Raw genomic sequence first — 17,256 nt, 5'->3', positions numbered from 1 at the left:
ATGAAGGAGGGGGAGTTAAAGGAGGGGGAGGGTAAGCCTGCTGAGGGGGCGGCGGCGGCGGCACCACCGGCGAAGGTGTCGTTGAAGTTTGGGGTTAAGCCACCGGCGGCGAAGAATGTGTTCAGGAACGCGCTTGCTGGGGCGCCCAAGAAGGTCATGGTTGCGCAGCCGAAGAAGATGAGTGCTGGGGAGAGGATCATGATGGAGGAGCTTGAGAGGAAGAGAGCGCGGGAGTCGAGGGGCAGTGGCGGTGATGCTCCTAGTAAAAGGCCGCGGTTTTAAGGCTTGGGGAGCGGATTTGTACAGTTTATGTCATGAATGGGCGGTCTGTTAGGTTTGATGTCATAGCGATCATGGGAATGGCGTTTGGGTGGTGATTTTGTTAGGGAGAATGATACCAGAGTTTGTTGCTTGCACTTGATGAAGACGATGACTTGATTTGGGGCTGTATGCGGATGGTATGAATATAAATATTCTTGTAGGCTATTGAGCCTGTGGAACTTCGAATTACCTGTGAATTTCTTGTATCCTGCTCCGTTGAACTGATGGCTGTTGCCATACTGCTATAAAGAACATAGCCATCCGCGAAAAGTGGGTCTATGTACGGTGTAAACAGTTACCACCATACTTTCCACCCGTTTTTGTTAGTGCAGCACGTCGCTTGCTCTCCAACATTTTTTTCCAACTGGTCAACGACAAGGCATCAATCAAGGTTCGCCTTCTATCGCGAAATCTCATCAACCACCCAACACGGCACCGACACTACACACCGTCAAACAATCTAAACGAGCGACACAGAATCTCACTGCCTGACTCAGTTATTCTCATTCACGCTCATCACTCCTGCCGATACTTTGCAAACAAGCGTCACTCATAAACCACCATGTCATCCGTCAAACGCAAGCAGCCGCCTGCCACTCTCCTGCAGAGGCGGGTTCGCCCCAGGTATGAGCCGGAGCCTGAATCAGATGTCGAGGAGATGAGCGATGCGCCAAGTGAGGAGGGTGCCGGGTTTGACAGTGAAGACGAGGAGATGAGTGAGGCTGAGATGAGAAGCGGCAGCGATGAGGTTTGCAACTCGCCATATTTTCACTTTCAGAACAAAATGCTAACAAAATCTTCCCAGGAAAACTCCGAACTCGGCTCAGACCCCGAAGACGGCGAGGATGAATCGGAAGATGACACCCCCCAACCCACCCACCAGCTCTCCTTTGGCGCCCTCGCCAAAGCCCAAGCAGCCCTAGGCGACAAGCTCAACAAGCGCAAGCGCCGCTCCAGCAGCGCCGCTTCCGAAGCGTCCAGCTCTCGGGATAACAGCAACAACGACAACAAGTTTTCTCTTGAGAAGAATCACAAGAAACCCCTGGAAAAGCCCTCCCGCACAAGCAAACACGCCCCTGTCGAGTTGTCGTCAAAACGCCAGGTCTCCCGCCGCCGTGACTTCCTCCTCGACCCAACATCGACCAAACCCCAGCATCGCGACCCCCGCTTCTTTGCGCCCTCCACCATGTCGGCCACGTCGAAAATAGACGAGATCAAAGCCCGAAAAGCGTACGCTTTTTTGGATGAGTACCGCGAGAAGGAGATGCAGGAGCTTCGGGTGGCGATCAAGAAGAGCAAGAACGCGGAGGAGAAGGAGAAGCTGCAGAAGGCGTTGCTGTCGATGGAGAGCAAGAAGAAGGCGCAGGAGAGGAAGGACAAGGCGCAAAAGGTGCTGGATGAGCACAAGAAGAAGGAGAAGGAGCTGGTGAGGCAGGGGAAGAATCCTTTCTATCTGAAGAGGAGCGAGCAGAAGAAGAGGGTGGTGGTGGAGACGTTCAAGGGGATGAAGAAGGGGCAGGTGGATAGGGCGATTGAGAGGAGGAGGAAGAAGGTGGCGGGTAAGGAGAAGAAGTTGCTGCCTTGGGCTCGGAGGACGGTGGAGGATCGGTGATTTGTTTGGGGGGTTATGGGGCACGAGTTGGGAAGGGTAGAGGTTTGTAGGTGGTTGGAATGGTTGGTTGATAGTGACGGTGAGCGGGTCGTTTATTAGTCGGTTCGTTGGTCGTTACTATTAACATTCCAACTATAATATCATTAAGTCAGACATAGCTATAGTAAGCGCTAGGGCACGTTTACTTGTCTCGATGCCGGATGTAGTTGTGATTATTCGTGGAGGGGGTTGGTATGATAATGATCTCCTCTAGCAGACATGCTCTCCAGGTGTATTCTACCCAAGACACGACACAGCTTGCCTTGACGCTTTCTGCATGATTTAAACAACTCATCTTACACGATCTTACACATGTCCATCAGTCCTTCTTATACCCCGACTTTTCCAGAGCGTCCTGGAACAACTCCCTACACCTCACCCTGCTACCCAACCTCGCACACAGCAAAAACGCGCCCGACAGCTTCCGATGCAACGAATACGTCTCCTCGGGCGGCGGCGCCAACCGCTCATGTATCATGACCCCAATCTGCGCTTTTACTCTTTCCGTAATCGTCTGATCCCTAAAATCGTACACCTCCGGCGCCGTCTCCATGAACGGTTCCGCGAGCGTCATCACGCTCGTCAAGTGCGCCTCGAGCATCTGCTTGCTTTCATGACCAGTCAAGTACCCCAACTCCTCCGACAATTCCTTCACCGCATCTTTATCATTCCGTGACGAAGCCTCCAAAAGCTGGACATACAGCTTGATAAAAGAGTCAGGGTACTCCCTCGACGCCCCGAAGTCCAACAGCTCCAGCTTGTTTTCCTGGGGGTTGTACAAGAAATTCGTCCAGTTCGGGTCCGTCTGCATGAATTTGAACTCTGTGATTTCCCTGAGACACAACCTCAAGATCTGCGTCCCGATCCAATCTTTTTGTTCTTGCGTCAGGTTTGGTGCGATGCGCGTCACTCCGGTGCCAGACATCCACTCCATCGTCAGCACATGCCTCCCGCTCGCCTCGGGATAGATCCCCGGCACGGCAAACACCTCATCCGACAGCAGGTTCTGCCTGTATCTCTCCGCGCACTCCGCCTCCCGCTCATAATCACACTCCCACCCCAGCTCCAACCTCGCATTCTCGATCGTCTTATCCAAGTACAACCCCTTCGGGAGCAGCTTTGTCGCGGTCAGCAACACGGCAATGTTGTCCAAGTCAGAATTGATACTCTCCGCCACACCCGGGAACTGAATCTTGACTGCAACCCTCTCCCCAGACTGTTTCAACACCGCGCGGTGAACCTGCCCTATCGAGGCGGCTGCAATAGGTTTCTCGTCAAATTCACTGAATAGCTCCCTCCAGTTCTCTCCCAAGCTCTGACCGAGGACGCGGTCGCGCTGGTAGGAGGGCATGTAATCTGCTCTGTCTTGGACACGTTGCAAGACCTCTTGGATAGGGGGGGGTAGCATTTTTGCGTCCTGGAAGGACATCATCTGGCCTAGCTTGAGGGCTGCACCGCGCATGCGGGAGAGTTTGCTGACTAGGCGGGTCATGTTTGATGGGGAGAGCATTACGGAAGAAGAAGAGGAGGAGGAGGAGGAGCCGTTGAAGGTGCGGGAGACGGACTCGGTGACTGCGCCGGCAAGCATGCCTGCTGCTAGGCCGCCGTAGTTCCAGAGGCGGCCGAGGCGGGTGGAGGGGACTCGGGACTCGCGGAGTTCGTATTGTGCGGGTGGTGGTGGTGGTGGTGATGGGGGAGGGGGGGTGGTTTCTGCTGTGGCTTCTTTTTCGGGGGTTGAGAGGACCTCTTCCAGAGGCTCGGAGACGACTTCTTTGATGGGTTCCGAAACGGCTTCCTTCAAAGGCTTGGAGACGACTTCCTTTACTGGCTCTGCCACGACTTCTTTGGTCGGTTCGGATATCACGTCTTTCACCGCCGGCGCCGAGTCAACCTCCTTTGATGGCTGCTCTTCTTCTTTTTCAACCACCTTGTTTTCGGTTTTGCCAGCCTCAGCAACCTGGACGTACTCCCCTGCCGCTTCTTTGGTTTCGTCCTCCTTCGACTTCAAGGCCTCCAGGATTTTGGACCCCTTAGACGTGTGAAACAGAGAACTGACATCTACCTCTTCTGTCTCGTCAACTTTCAGAAGAGGGATGTCGATCTTCTGTTTTCCAATGCTGGGGAGGGAAGTTGGTGGTCTTCTGGGCGGGACAAACCCCTGCTTCAAAAGGGCGATGGAACCTTCTGCCCAGGGGGCTGGTTTGAATTCTTGGGTTGGGCGTTTCTTTTCTGGGGTAGGAGCGGGTTGTGTTGTCTCTTCCGGCGGCGGCGGCGGCGGTGGTGCTTCCTTGGGAATGGCACCCGACACCTCCTTTTCTTTTGGCGGCTCTGGCTGCTGGTGAGTTTCGGCTGGTGGTGGTGGTGTTGCTTTTTCCTCATCCCCCCTCTCCACATTTGGTGGTTCCTCTTTTTGACCTTGTGCTGCCTTCTGCCTCCCAAGAAGAGCATCCCTCAATATAGTCGACGTCTGCCCATACCTCTCCACCTGCCTCGCCCTCAGCGCGACATGCTTGGCCGCCACGCTTTTCGACGCACTGGCCACGGCGGCCAGGTCGACGAGGAGGTCCGCTAACCTCATTCTGCGCTGCAGTTAATCCCGCAATTCTCGATTGTGAAAAAAAGAAAAAAAAAGAAAGTCGTTATCGAGAGATATTGTGCTGCGATACACCTCTCATATTGTGAGGCTGGGTGAGTGATATCGTAGACTGTGTGGATGTTCCTAAACTCCGAATGGAGCTGGCCGGTTCGTGGGCACGGAGCCGAGGAAATTGGAAAGAGCCGCAAAAATTTGGGAGTGACGTTGATCCAGCCCCTGTCCCAAGCTGAGCCGGGGGCCCCTGCCTAGCGGCCGGTAGTGATCCGTGGACTCGGGACACAACCAGCCCCACTGTTTTTGGCGGGCGCGGGATGGCCACGCGCGTTTGGAACACCTCAAGAAAGGTACCATCATATATTCCGCAATACATTGTACATTCCCGACTACAAGCCACGTCGCTATCTAAAATGCTAGTACAAAACATTCAAATCAAATGGAAAACTCTAGGGTATCACAGGCCAAACTCCCATTCCCATGCTGCCGCCCCATCTATTTCCCCATACTCTTCAAGCCCGATCCCTTCAGCTTGGGCGTCGCCGCCCTCGGAGTCGCCTTCACCGACCCGCTAAAAGGCGACTCGTTCCCCCTCCCAGAACCCCCAATCTTCCCCCACAACCTCTGCGCAGCAGGTGTAAGCCCCGGAGCCCCAACCTTAGGACTACTAGGAAACTTGGGCGCCGGCGTCCTCTCCACCTTCCCAGTCACCCCCAGCCTCGCGCTCGTTCTCTTGGATTGCGATATTCTCTCCACCATCCGATGATGCAGCGCCTCTCGTCCCCGCTGTTCCTGGATTTTGAACGGATTAGGTGTTGCATCCCCCGGACCAAGATTGATGACCGGTGCCTTTGATGATTTTGACCTCCTGACCGGTTCTGGCTCCGGCTCTTCATCGTCAACAAAAGCATAGCCGTTCACCCTTGGCGTTTCCCCTCCCGCGACGCTGCTAGCTTTAGTTTCCGTGTCACACGCTCTTCTCTTGCCGGCGATGGCGTTTCGGATTTCGGATAGAGTAGGTGATCCAGCCCGAGACCTATCTTCTTCACCTTCAGTGGTGATTTTCAGATTTGGGCCCGGCACTCTTGTGTTCTCGTAGACGACCCTCTTCTGATCCATTCTTGATTCCCTTTCTCTTCTTTCCGACACCGTCTCCACCCCTTCGATGCCAGCAGGCGTGAACATGAGCTCGTTTTGTGGCTTGAACTTCCATTGGTCTGGTGCTGCCGGGCGGTCAAAAGCATCCTGATCCATTATGGCGAGTCGGTCCTTTTTGAAGCCATCGTCTGTTAGACCCGTCGCGCCCCGTTGAGCGAGCAACTTGGCCTGCACCTCCTTTTGTTTAAGCTGTTGTTTTGAAGGTAGCTTGTTTCCAGTCCATAGCCAGGCGTATTTCTCGACGTGTTTTTGATTTTGTCTGTCGAGCAGCTTGTAAAAGGACTCGTTGTCTTCCGAGGTGTATTTCGACTGGAAGGCTGCAAGAGACATGTTGGTGTCCACATTTGTTGCCTTGTTGGTCGCGGCTGTTACCGAAGATGATGCGATCGAGGCAGGCGTGTCACCCACGAAATTCAGAGGTGTCTGACCCGTTGTTGTCTGCAAGGGCTGCCGCAAAGGAGTCGCGAGGTTTCGTCGTCGGCCAGGTGTCATAACTACTTGCTGGAGCCGGCGGCCAGCACTCGCAATCCACTCGTCATCTTTGGAATCCAGGGCATCGAGATATTCTTGCTGGGTCTCGCTCTCAAGCAGGCCGGGGAAGAAGTCGCGGGCGATGATGTGGGACAAGGCATCGGTGTAGGTATCCTCGTCCAGGACTCGCTTTGGTCGTTTGATGCGTTTTGCTCGAGGAGGTGGTGGCATCAGTTCTGTATCTGTCCGCTTGCGAACGAGCGCAGTGGACTGGGCTGGAGCGGAATCCATCGTGTATGCGTGATGCGACGTGGTGGTTGGTGACAGGGCTGTCAAGGTGTCAAGGTGTCAAGGTGTCAACGGTCGTGTTTGCGCAGTGTACTTTCTTGTGGCGTTTTGCGGTCGGTGGTCGGTCCTCACCTTTTGCCAAGCGGCCGTGTCTTGCCAAGGCTGTTCGGCGGGGGTGGGCAGCAAGGGGGGGGGGAAGCATGTAGATAAGGTGATAAGAAATGCCGACCATTTCACGAAGCCACGCACGAAAGCTACTGGCAAGAGAGAATAATGCAGTCATGAGCTCACCTTCTTCAACACCCTCCCAGAACCTCGGGAAAAGCGATACATCAAATCATATCTGCATTTGCCGGAGAGTTGCAGTTCGAGAGAACCTGTGGCCTGTGGGTTCGATGCCCGCGTGGATCCATCAGGTGCCCCACCCGTGATGCATGTCTCGAAAGAACCTTGCGGGCCAGGTCCTCTCACCTCAAGGAGCAAACATGGTGAAGGCACAGAAGAGGGCCTGGGAAGAAACAACGGCTTCGTTTTAGGGCTGGGGGATGCCAGGACGTGTAGCAGAAACTCAAAATCTCCAAAGCACAAATCGTACGAAAGCAGCCCGTCGAGATGCTAGCTGTCGGAATTTAGGCGCCTCAGGGACGCAGGTTGATGCGGGAGTCCTGGGTAGCCCTAGCTGACGGGAGCTGTTAGCTTTGATTGACCCCCATTGGCAGACGGGACCGGCGCTGAGCCTAGGCAAGAGTGTGGAGGGAGAGGTCATGATCATGTGTCTGCGTCATTTCATTGGCGCGCCGGCATCTGTCAAGTTTGCTTCGACGCATGCCTTTTAAGGTTGATGTGGATGGTATAAGTTAGGGAGGCCGAGCTCCGGGTACCAGTTGTCGTTTGGTTCTGAAGTTCACACATCGAGCGTGCAAAATATATTCTGGCAGCCTGCCCTGCCCTTTCTCCATCTTCTTCTTCTTCTTGACATTCAGCTGTGCTGTCCCCAAGAGTCCTGGTTTTCTTCCACTTCTTTTCTTTTGCTCGCGCTTGTTTCTCTCATGTTGTTCTTTCGGGCTTAGAAACTCAGCCCAGCCAATCTGCCTTTTGCTGGCAGCCTTGTCCGCCCTCCGCTCCACGCCTATTTTCTCGCCGAACGCTGCTCAAAAAGCAAAAAGGGGACTCCTTCCTTCCCAACAACCCCCCCCCCCCCTTTCAACTCATCTGAATGTCACCCGGGGCTGTACCGCCAGTGCAAATAGCCACAGGCAGGCCTTGGACTTGGACAGAAATCGCCGCTGTTATCAGCAAAAGCTCTCCCCTCTTATTATCTTTTTTTCTTCTGCTCCAGACGTTATTTCACCTAAACAGCAGAATGGGGAAAATGGTAGCTTTCTACGACCGAAAAGGCGGGCCAACCGTTGTCGAGTCGGAAAAGAAAATTGAAACCCCAGACCCGGAAGCGTCATGCCCTATCTGCACCGACCTAGTCGGCACAGAAAACCCAGAAGGCACGACAGAAACATGGAGTGAGCTACCTTGTGGACACCGGTTCGGAAGTCATTGCATCAAGCACTATCTTGGCATCGTGGCAGACAACCGTCCAACATGCCCGATTTGCCGCCAGAAAGCCTACCACTCCTGCGGACACCCGGTGCTCCCTATGCCATGCGTTGGTACGGTCTCAAAGCTGAGGAAGGCGACTACAAAACAAAAAACTGCACTCGGCGATCTGGGTTGGAAGAGTTGTGGGTATTGCGATCAGGCGAGGGTCCAGGCAGGGTACATGGTGAAGAGGAGCCGTCTATGGAGGCCTTTTCGATATATTGCCGACGCACTGAACCCTCGCCGGAGAAGAGAGAATCGTCGGCAGGCACCACAGTATCCCCCTTATGTGCCGGGACTATGGGGCCAGCCGGACCTGGCCAGAGCGAGGGATTCGGGATGGGAGAGGTGGTGGAAAGCACAAGCTCCACAGGAGGTATAACGGGATGAAGTGATGGACTGTGTATGATGACATGAGCGCAATATTGTGTACAAACGGGTTACGGATGAACGACCATGTGGGGGATATCTATGGAATTTTTTGGTAGGCGCGAGGGTACAGTTGCAACGAACTTGGATTCTGGTTTGGTTTTCTACGAAGGGCGCCGTTTGGCTGATTTCTTTTTAATTGTCATCGATAGACTACAGCTGGACGGGGGGGTTTATCTAGGCGGGGGGGCTAGGGAAGCATAGCGGGGCAGATCAGGAACCCCAGGTACTACCCCGCACTAGCTTTAGTGTGTGTACCATGGATGTAAGCTTGTGACCTGACACGACGCGACGGCACAACTTAATTGATTGCATCTCATCTCACATGTGTTACCTTTTTTCTGTGATGTGCCATTTATGAAAATTGAAAATGCGGTTCAAGACGGATCTCAAGAACATCAGGACTTTTTCAAGTAAATTACCACACCAAATTATTGCCCGCTGATTGCCATTTATGTGGGTTGTTGCTAACATGTTTCGCAGAGCTCGCCGCAGCGTTGAACTCCCTCGAGAAGATCGCCTGGATCCGTCTCGACGATGACACGGTCCGCTTCACCGTGATCCCAGAGGTGGGATCACAAGTCTGGGCGTATGTCCCCCCTTCCCCCCATTTACCCTCTACTAGCTAGCTAACGCCTCTATCTAGCTCCCTCTCAGCAGACCTAATCTTCGACAACTACCAACTCCAATCCAACGAACCAGCCAACACCATCAACCTCGAGCTCCCCCTCGCCCCCCTCCAACGAGCCCTCCGCTCCGCCATCAACTCCCACAACGCCAACCTCCGCCTCACAAAAAAGGACGGCGCCCCGATGTTATCGATGGTAATCCACACAATGACCAAAGACTCCGGGGGTCCCAACCCAGCAGCCCCTCATTCCAGACCCGCCGCCGACGACGACGACAATGACCCCTTCAACGACCCCTCCCCCTTCCCCACCGAACCCCTAGAACTCCAAATGAAACGAGAACGCGAAAAGATCATCACCCAGGACATCCCCGTCCGCGTCCTGCACCCAGACACAGTAGAAACAATCATGCAGCCCAAAGTCCGCGAGCCAGACGTCCACATCCAACTTCCCCCCCTCCTCCAGCTCAAAGCAATCTCCGATCGGTTCACCAAGCTTGCTTTGACTACCGCTTCTCCCTCCTCCTCTTCCCACAACAACATCGTGACCAAGGACCCAAAGTTGGAGTTATCAGCTAACATGCACGGCTCGTTGCGGCTACGGCTGAGAACTGACACGCTGGATATAACCTCTGTCTGGGACGGGCTGGAGAACCCTGAGCTGGATCCTAGTCAATTGGCGATGCCGCTCGAGGAGCACCCGAGTACGGTGTTTAGAGAGGCGGGGAGGGATAAGTGGGCTACTGTTAGGGTCGACGGGAAGGACTGGAGCAGGGTGTTGAGTGTGGGACGGCTGGAGGGGAGGGTTATCGCTTGTTTTAGCGACGAGCACGCTTTGATACTGTATGTCTACGTGCCGCATTCTAGCGGTGGGGTGGGGGGTGGGGTGGGGGGGATGGAGGATGTTGTTACTGTGAGTTTTTCCTCCATGAAGATCTTGAGACCGGGGGGTTGCTAACAGGCGGTAGTATTACGTCTCGTCTTTTAGTTCGTAAAGAGAATAGCAGCTGGATGGGATATCGGGTAATGATTTGCAGCGCGGCGTTATTTGCTGTCTAGGATTGCTTGGGGCCGGATAGCGACACAATGAAAAAAAGCGTTATTAATATCGAGAATGGGATAGACAGATAGATACACCTTAGTATGTATGACACAGCAAGACAGTATTTGCCATAATAAAACAGAGAATCCTGTGAACCCCATATATTCGCAACCCCAACCCACCAAACACCAGCAAAAAACCAAAAAGTTATTACACAAAAGGCTCAGCTTCTATAAATACAAAACAGTCAACTGTACAACCCACTGTACACCCCACCCCCTCCCCCCCCCGTTTTATTATACCCTTCTTTCATAAACCCCATAATGAGCGTATTCACATATCTCCCCCAACCCTTATTCCCATCCCAATCCTTTGATAATCCTCAATCAATCCTTCGTCATAACATCCACATACCTAGCGCTCTTCCTAGGCTTCTTTCCCTGCCCCGGCCTCCTCGGCCCCGCCGCACCCAACAAATCATCGATACTACTGCTATTGCTCAAGCTCTTCGCCGGTCCCGCACCCGCCATAGGCGGTCTCGCCCCACCACCAGGCGGCGCACTAGCAGTGCTAGTACTGCTCGCACTCCTCAACATGCCCACCGGCCCAGCAGGCGGCGCACTCAAACCAATCTCAGATCCCGACCCCGGCGGTGTCAGGTTCCCAACAGACGCAACCCTCGGAGGAGGCGCACTGGCCCTCCCCGGATCAGCCGCCCCCGGAGGAGGAAAAGACGGACTAGCCGTCGCAGACCTAGCACCACCACCCGGCGGTCCCGCCTTTGGAGGAGGAGGCGTCGCCTTCTTGGCTGTGTCCTCCCCAGAACTGTTCTTATTCACCCACCGCTTGAGCTCAGGGTCGTAATAGAAAGAATTGGCCTCGCCAAGCTTGGCACGGATGGGCTTGTTGGGTGTGCCGGCGGCTTCTTGCTGCTGGGGCATGGCGTCGGATTTCCTGCCGCCGAACCAGGAGCCGAAGCCCCATCCTTTCTTTTGCGCTTTGGCTGCTTCGGCGCGTTTGGCTGTGATATGGTCAGCGGTGTTATACTGGTGAAAAAGGGGGCGAAAGGGGGCCTACCATCTTCTTCAGCTGCCTTGCGGAACATCTCTGCGTTTTCCCTGTCTTTCTCTTCCTTGCTCTTCTCCGCTGGTGTCGATGATGATGGCTTCATGGGAGGGTAGTCATCATCGTCATCATCCATGAAACTCTTCTTCTTGTGCTTGGGCTTCTCATCACCAGACTTTTCGTCCTCGTTAGAGGGCGGGTCAGGCTGGTATGAGGGGGGTTCGTAGCTGTATGGTTGATACGAGGGAGGCTCATATCCGCCGTCGCCAGTAGTCTCCTCCGATGCAGGCTTCTCCTCCTCCTTTAGTGCCTCGTAAGCAGTGAACGATGGCGGCTCATATCCGTACGAGGGGGCCTGATAACCAGAGGTCCCAGCGGCCTCAGTCTTGGTTTCAAAGCCTTGCTTCTCAGAAGTGGGAGTGGGCAGATCACTGGCAGCATTCCCACCATTGATCGGCGCACCAGGATATCCATATGGTTGGTAGCCTGGTGTGGCTGCAGCGAGCTGAGCAGGCTGTTGCTGCACCGATGGACTGCGCGGCGACTCCCCAGCAGGGTTGTATCCACCGCCATATGGCGTGTACTGTTGAGCTGGGGAGGAGGTCCTCACCGGGCCGTATCCGGACTGCATGTCCAGAGACCTCCTGGGCAGCTCAACGGAACTCCGGTTATACTCGCCCGAGCTGCGCTCCATGGAAGTGCGTGGAGCGTACGGATTGCCAGCACCGGCCGCAGGCTGAGGCGGGCCTCCTGGCGCATAGCGAGAGGCAGCTCTGGTTGGCGGCGCCGAGGACATCACAGGCCCGTTGGAGACAGAGGCGACCGGCATACCGTAGCTGGGAATGGCAGCGCCAAACGTCTCCAGGTTGTTCGCAGATGGAGGCCGGCTAATAGACGGGGTACCTCCAGCAATTCGGCCAAACGGCCCGGATTCAGCTGCATCACCAGCAGCGCCCTGACCAGACTCATCATTGTCGTCACCAGCAACAAACTTGTTGAAGCGGTTCCACATCGAGTCCGAGACCTTGTTCATGCTTGGCTTGGGGATCCAGGAGTTGGACTCCTCCTTGGGGGCTGACTTCAGCCTCTTCATAAGATCCTCGACTGCATTTTCCAGGATGTGATGATGATACGGCGAGCGTTTGGTCTGTGCAGTGATCGACGCAGCAATGACCTCGCAGTACTGCAAAGCTTTATCTCTGAACCCGTATTCCGCCAGGGCATATGCATGCTGCAGCTTGTATGCGGCCAAGTGAGGATTCGAAATAACCACGTTCGAGTTCCCGGCAAGGCTTTGGCCATACTCGTACACTTCGCTCAACAAGAGAGGCTCAATCTCTTTGGCAAACTGCTCAGCCTGCCTCTTGTGGTCGGATCCAACCAGCACGAAGTGAGAGTTTGGATCGTCGAATCCGCCAAAGATGGTGTTGTGGCGTGCAAACATGAAGCAGATATGAGCGGCTTCAGCCCTTCCATATCCAGAAAGCAAGGTGCCGAGTGAGTTAATGGCCTTGGCATCGCCAACGCTCCTGTTGCTCAGGATGAGGCTGAGAGTTTCGCGCCACTTGTCAAGACCCTCCATAGCATCCTTGGAAGGCCCAAGTGATGGGTCCTTGGCAACGAGCTGAAGCCCAGCACGAGCATGAACGGGCACCAGCTCGTCAACAGTCTCATCGTGGTTTCCTGAGAGGACTTCATACAAGGCGGCAAGCGACTCATTGTTATGGCCAGGGAAGTTGACCTCCTTCTTCACAAACTCATGCGCAACCTGCTTATACAGGTTGGGAGCAAGGGCGTTGGCAAGAAGAAGAGCGTGACCCCACAGACGCTGATCAGCCGCGGCCCAGATAGCCTTCTCACTCTCGCCGCTGAGAAGATGTCGGCGGATGCTCTCAACAGTGGCCGAGTCGACGGAATCGGTCCGCATGGAGGTTGCGGGTGAATCGCTAAGCCCAAGAGAAGCGCCCCCGTTCAGGTACGGAACCGCGGCTTCTGTCGCAGGGGAGGGGGATAGCAAGTCTCTTACGGCCTTCTCAACGGCAGGGTTGCCTTCGAGAATACCGTCATGCTCGATGAAAACTCGCAGAATCTTCCACAAGAGAACCCGCTCAAACGCCCGCTTATCGTCATGAGCCAGATGGGATTGCATCCCAAAAGTGTTGGGCAAACCACGCTCGAGAGTTTCAATGCCCGCACTCAGCCAGGAGATAGCCTCCTTCTTCTTGGACTTGCCCTTGAGGGGACCGGGGAACTTGGTTAGGCGCTCCTCTAACGGGGCAATGTCCTTGGCGTTCTTGACCTTGACTTCTCCAGGACTACGCACAACTGACGGGACACTCTGGTTCATGCCATAGCGCGGCACCTCCTTGGGAAACATGGTGACCATTGAACCGCCAACGCCCCACGAAAGAAGAGGAGCGCCCCTCCATCTCTGCAGTGGATCATGCTCCCGCCCATCCGTAGGCGGAATGACATTCATGTTGAGCGAGAACCCTCTTGGGCGCGAGGAAGTCGAGGCAGGGGCAGCTGGGGCTGGCACTTGAGGGGCATATCCGGTGAGGTGAGGAGACGTAAGATCCTGGACCGATGATGGTCGAGGAAGCGGCTCGGCCTGTTTGGTGACCCTGTTGCCATAGAGTGCTCCTGGTGACTGTGTCTGTGACCTAGGTGGCGGAGCAAATTCGGGAGACATGACCAACGGACTGTGGGTAGACATTGCCCGCTTGGGAGGGGACAAGATGGCTTGGCCAGAGTGAGAAGAAGGGGGCGGCGTTTGTCTTGCTTGAAACGCTGATGGTGCATATTTCGACTCTGGAGGAGACATTGGAAGAGACGGCATCGCACGGCCAGGGGAGGACTGTTGTGCTGCGGATGGACCGTCTTCTTCCTCCACCTCCCGTGTTGGGGGCAAAGATGATACCCTTTGGAGCCTGGAATCGTGCATGGAGCTGACACTACGTCTCTCTGCCAAAGTGTTCTCAGCGAGATGAGTCGGCTGGTGTGGTCTAGATCGCTCATTGGTAATCTCGAAATGAGCCAACGGGCTTGAAGTACGGGGCTGGTGAGGCAATATAGGAGGCGCCGAAGCCGCGCTGTGTGGTGGGTAGGTACCACTGGCTTGTCGAGAGGGAGGAGCGGGGGAGAAGCGGCTCAAGGCCGGAGGAGGGACATGGCCATTCGGCTGTGGAGCACCAGGGGGGGCTGGAGAGTAGCGAGTCGAGGCTGCAGGCGCAGGTGCGGGAGCCAGGCCAGCACTGGAAGGCAAAGCAGCATAAGGATTGACCTTGGGGGGTGCCACTAGAGAAGGGAATTCCGACTGAGATCCGGGGGGGCTGAAAGGTCCCGGAGGCGGTGCCATTTGATGATTCACAGGAGGCGGAACAGCGTGGGGCGGCACTGATTGTGCCGGAGGCCCATATGGACTTGTTTGAGACGGAGATGGTAAGCCCTTATTGCGGGAGGCAGGACGAGGCTTCGTTGTGATGGGAAGATCCTCAAAGAAGGCCTCTTGTGGAGTCTTCTTTGCTGCTGCAGGAGCCTGACCTTGTGACGAGCCGCTGGAGCCAGGGCGCGCCAGACTGGGCCCAGCAAGACCGCTCGATGGCAGAGGAGAGGCCATGGGTTGACTCTGGTATAAGCTTGCGCTTCTTGGTGGTGGTGGGACAACCGGTCCGGGGGCAAGGGGGGCCGAGCTGTTTCTCTGAAGAGGCAAGGCGCTGGCGCGCTTCTTGGGTTTCACAACCTCCATTGGAAGATCATATGGTGATTGATACCCGCCCTTGCCTTTATCCACAAAGCTTTGGGCTTTGGGCTTCTCCTGTACAGGGAGTGGAGGGGCGCCATATCCAAAGTTTTGGGCTGGGGGAGCAGAGGCAGGTACCCCATATGGAGGTACAGCAGCGGGTGGAATAGTTGGGGCTGGTGGGAAATATGGATTCGCCTGGGTTGGGGTCCTAGATGTTCCAGTCGGCACATATGGGCTGACTACAGGAGCAGCTGCAGGTGACGGCTGGGGAAGATATTGGCTGGTAGCAACCGGCGCAGTAGGTGCTGGCTGATATCCTGGGGCTGCTGGCGCTTCCGTGCCTGTCTCGTCATCGAGCAGACTCTCGTCATCGCTGCCCAAGAATGCAGCTGCGTCCACCTCCTCTTTTGGCTCAGTATCGGACTCGAGGAGGAATTCTTCCTCTTCCTCATCACCAAACATCTCCTTCCACTTGGCATCAAGATCCTCTTGGGTTTCGGGCTTCGGCTCGTCCTGTGAAGCAGCCGGGGTCTCCTCCACCTTGAGTTCCTGGGTTTCTTGTGGTTGTGGCACCTCATCCTCAGCCTCTTCTTCCTCGACTGTCTCCTTCAATGGTTCGAAACCGTTATGTGCTGAGCCAACATTCAACGAGTTCAAGACATCCATTGTAGACTTGCGTTCCAGGGGTTGTGGCTCGAATGCATCCTGGTGTTCGGTCTCGTCCCCTTTGACATTGCTGAAAAAGTCGTCCTCCTCGCTTTCCCCATCCCCTCCGAACAAATCGTCTCCGGCGTCGTCGTTCTTCGCAGGCTGCGGCGCAGCTGGCTCAGCTGAAGGAATCAAGGCAAGTCCCTCATCGAACCTGGCCTCCTGAGCATCCTCGGCAGTCCCTGTGATGTTACCGCCAATATACTGGTGGTCATTCTGTTCGCCAAATTGGTTGTCAAAGCCTGCGTCGGCCGCATTTTCAGCGGCCTCTTCTTGTTCGATTTCTCTAATCAAGTCTTCGGCCTCAGTGGCAGGGAGAGCCTGCTCCAATTCTGGGGTTGGCTGCTGCTCCAAATGCGAGGTATTGGGGAACGAATTTGTCCTTCCTGTCTCTGGAAGGAACTTGGAAGGGTCGTGCTGGGCCGCAGGTGAGGTGATACTCCACTCGGGGTCATCGTCGTCGTTCCAGTTCATCTCCGAGGATACGGTTCGGGTAAAGGACATGGTGCTGAGGTGCTTGGAGGCATTGGTAGTTTCGGCCGCTGTTTCTTCAGCCTTCTCCTCAGAAGCAGGCTTCTCAGGAGCAGGTTCAACTGAATCCTCGACTGGCGCGGGTGCCGGTGCCGGTGCCGGTGCTGGCGCATCGTCCGTAGTCTTCTTCATCCAATCGGCATTTGAAGTCCCATAGTCCGGAAACCAAGCACCCGTGTCGTGGTCTTCTGAAGTTTCATGAACATGGCTCAGTTGCCGAGTCTCTCTGGCGGCTTCGGGTTGATTTTGCGGCGGCGGACTCGGTGTTGGACTCGAAGTAGCTTCTGTTGGGAGACTTGGAGGTGGTTCGGCAGCCAGATAATTGGGCATCATGGCGGGATGCCATGATGCCGTCGGCGCATCGGACGACATTGTGAGATTGATTAGAAGATGCGCTACTATGCGCAATGGCGCGGTGAAGAGAATAGAAGTACTATGGTTGAAGAATGCCGGTTAGCATCTCGTGAACACACGGCAACCAAGTCGCGTTTGGCGGAACCCTGCCGTTGTTGCCCCTGTCCCAAAACCCAAGCTGGAAAGGGGGGGCGAAGAAAAAAAAAATCACCTACTTAGTAGGTAGTATACAGCAAAAACCGGAGACTTAAAAGGCAGAAAAGGATTCTAGCAGCGAATCATCTTGTGTGGGACTGGATCCGAACAGAGGCAGTCAAGTCTCACTCCTGGTCTTGGTGCAAGTTGGCAAGACTGGCGATGGATGACGGAGGCGCTGCCACAAGCCAAAGGGAAACGCTGTCCTTACTGCAGGTGTGTTCCAGTGGCCCAGCTGCTTCTGTTAGGGCTGTACTTGCGGGAGCTGGCAAGACCCTGTGCCGCTTTCACGTGCACAGACAGTGACGCAGCCATGTGGGCCGTATTGCATTAACAGATACATAGCAGGACACCGCGATCTTCCGAGTCCCGTTACATTTATGCGCTAAACGGCTGCAGGTGCGCAACTGCATTCGTAACAGGACGTCCCAGTGTTGGCCAGCTGTGGCTTAGGTATTATTTTCAGGAAGAGCATTCGTCATTTTTG

The 17,256-nt window shown here is 55.1% G+C and overlaps 7 protein-coding genes across 7 annotated transcripts; 4 read left to right on the top strand and 3 right to left on the bottom strand.

The window, feature by feature from the left end:
• Positions 1-282, top strand: PODANS_2_9630 (uncharacterized protein; the record flags this gene model as incomplete). Its single annotated transcript, XM_001911736.1, has 1 exon — positions 1-282. One exon carries the CDS (start codon positions 1-3, stop codon positions 280-282), a length of 282 nt encoding a protein of 93 aa, XP_001911771.1.
• Positions 283-883: 601 nt separating this feature from the next.
• PODANS_2_9620 (uncharacterized protein) lies at positions 884-1,933 on the top strand (the record flags this gene model as incomplete). The annotated part of the gene is made up of 2 exons (XM_001911735.1): positions 884-1,069; positions 1,127-1,933. 2 exons carry the CDS (start codon positions 884-886, stop codon positions 1,931-1,933), a joined length of 993 nt encoding a protein of 330 aa, XP_001911770.1.
• Positions 1,934-2,291: 358 nt separating this feature from the next.
• On the bottom strand, positions 2,292-4,550 carry PODANS_2_9610 (uncharacterized protein; the record flags this gene model as incomplete). The annotated part of the gene is made up of 1 exon (XM_001911734.1): positions 2,292-4,550. The coding sequence occupies one exon, from the start codon at positions 4,548-4,550 to the stop codon at positions 2,292-2,294; it is 2,259 nt and encodes a 752-aa protein (XP_001911769.1).
• A 507-nt stretch (positions 4,551-5,057) lies between these two features.
• PODANS_2_9600 (uncharacterized protein) lies at positions 5,058-6,482 on the bottom strand (the record flags this gene model as incomplete). Its single annotated transcript, XM_001911733.1, has 1 exon — positions 5,058-6,482. One exon carries the CDS (start codon positions 6,480-6,482, stop codon positions 5,058-5,060), a length of 1,425 nt encoding a protein of 474 aa, XP_001911768.1.
• Positions 6,483-7,842: 1,360 nt separating this feature from the next.
• On the top strand, positions 7,843-8,454 carry PODANS_2_9590 (uncharacterized protein; the record flags this gene model as incomplete). Its single annotated transcript, XM_001911732.1, has 1 exon — positions 7,843-8,454. The coding sequence occupies one exon, from the start codon at positions 7,843-7,845 to the stop codon at positions 8,452-8,454; it is 612 nt and encodes a 203-aa protein (XP_001911767.1).
• A 417-nt stretch (positions 8,455-8,871) lies between these two features.
• On the top strand, positions 8,872-10,124 carry PODANS_2_9580 (uncharacterized protein; the record flags this gene model as incomplete). The annotated part of the gene is made up of 4 exons (XM_001911731.1): positions 8,872-8,914; positions 8,985-9,090; positions 9,148-10,042; positions 10,098-10,124. The coding sequence occupies 4 exons, from the start codon at positions 8,872-8,874 to the stop codon at positions 10,122-10,124; spliced, it is 1,071 nt and encodes a 356-aa protein (XP_001911766.1).
• A 433-nt stretch (positions 10,125-10,557) lies between these two features.
• PODANS_2_9570 (uncharacterized protein) lies at positions 10,558-16,592 on the bottom strand (the record flags this gene model as incomplete). The annotated part of the gene is made up of 2 exons (XM_001911730.1): positions 10,558-11,174; positions 11,249-16,592. 2 exons carry the CDS (start codon positions 16,590-16,592, stop codon positions 10,558-10,560), a joined length of 5,961 nt encoding a protein of 1,986 aa, XP_001911765.1.
• Positions 16,593-17,256: the final 664 nt, after the last annotated feature.

Source organism: Podospora anserina, chromosome 2, assembly GCF_000226545.1.
Source record: "Podospora anserina S mat+ genomic DNA chromosome 2, supercontig 2".
Taxonomy (NCBI): Eukaryota; Fungi; Ascomycota; class Sordariomycetes; order Sordariales; family Podosporaceae; genus Podospora; species Podospora anserina.
The sequence above is the reverse complement of the archived record's forward strand: the minus strand, read 5'-3'. Positions and strand labels throughout refer to the sequence as shown.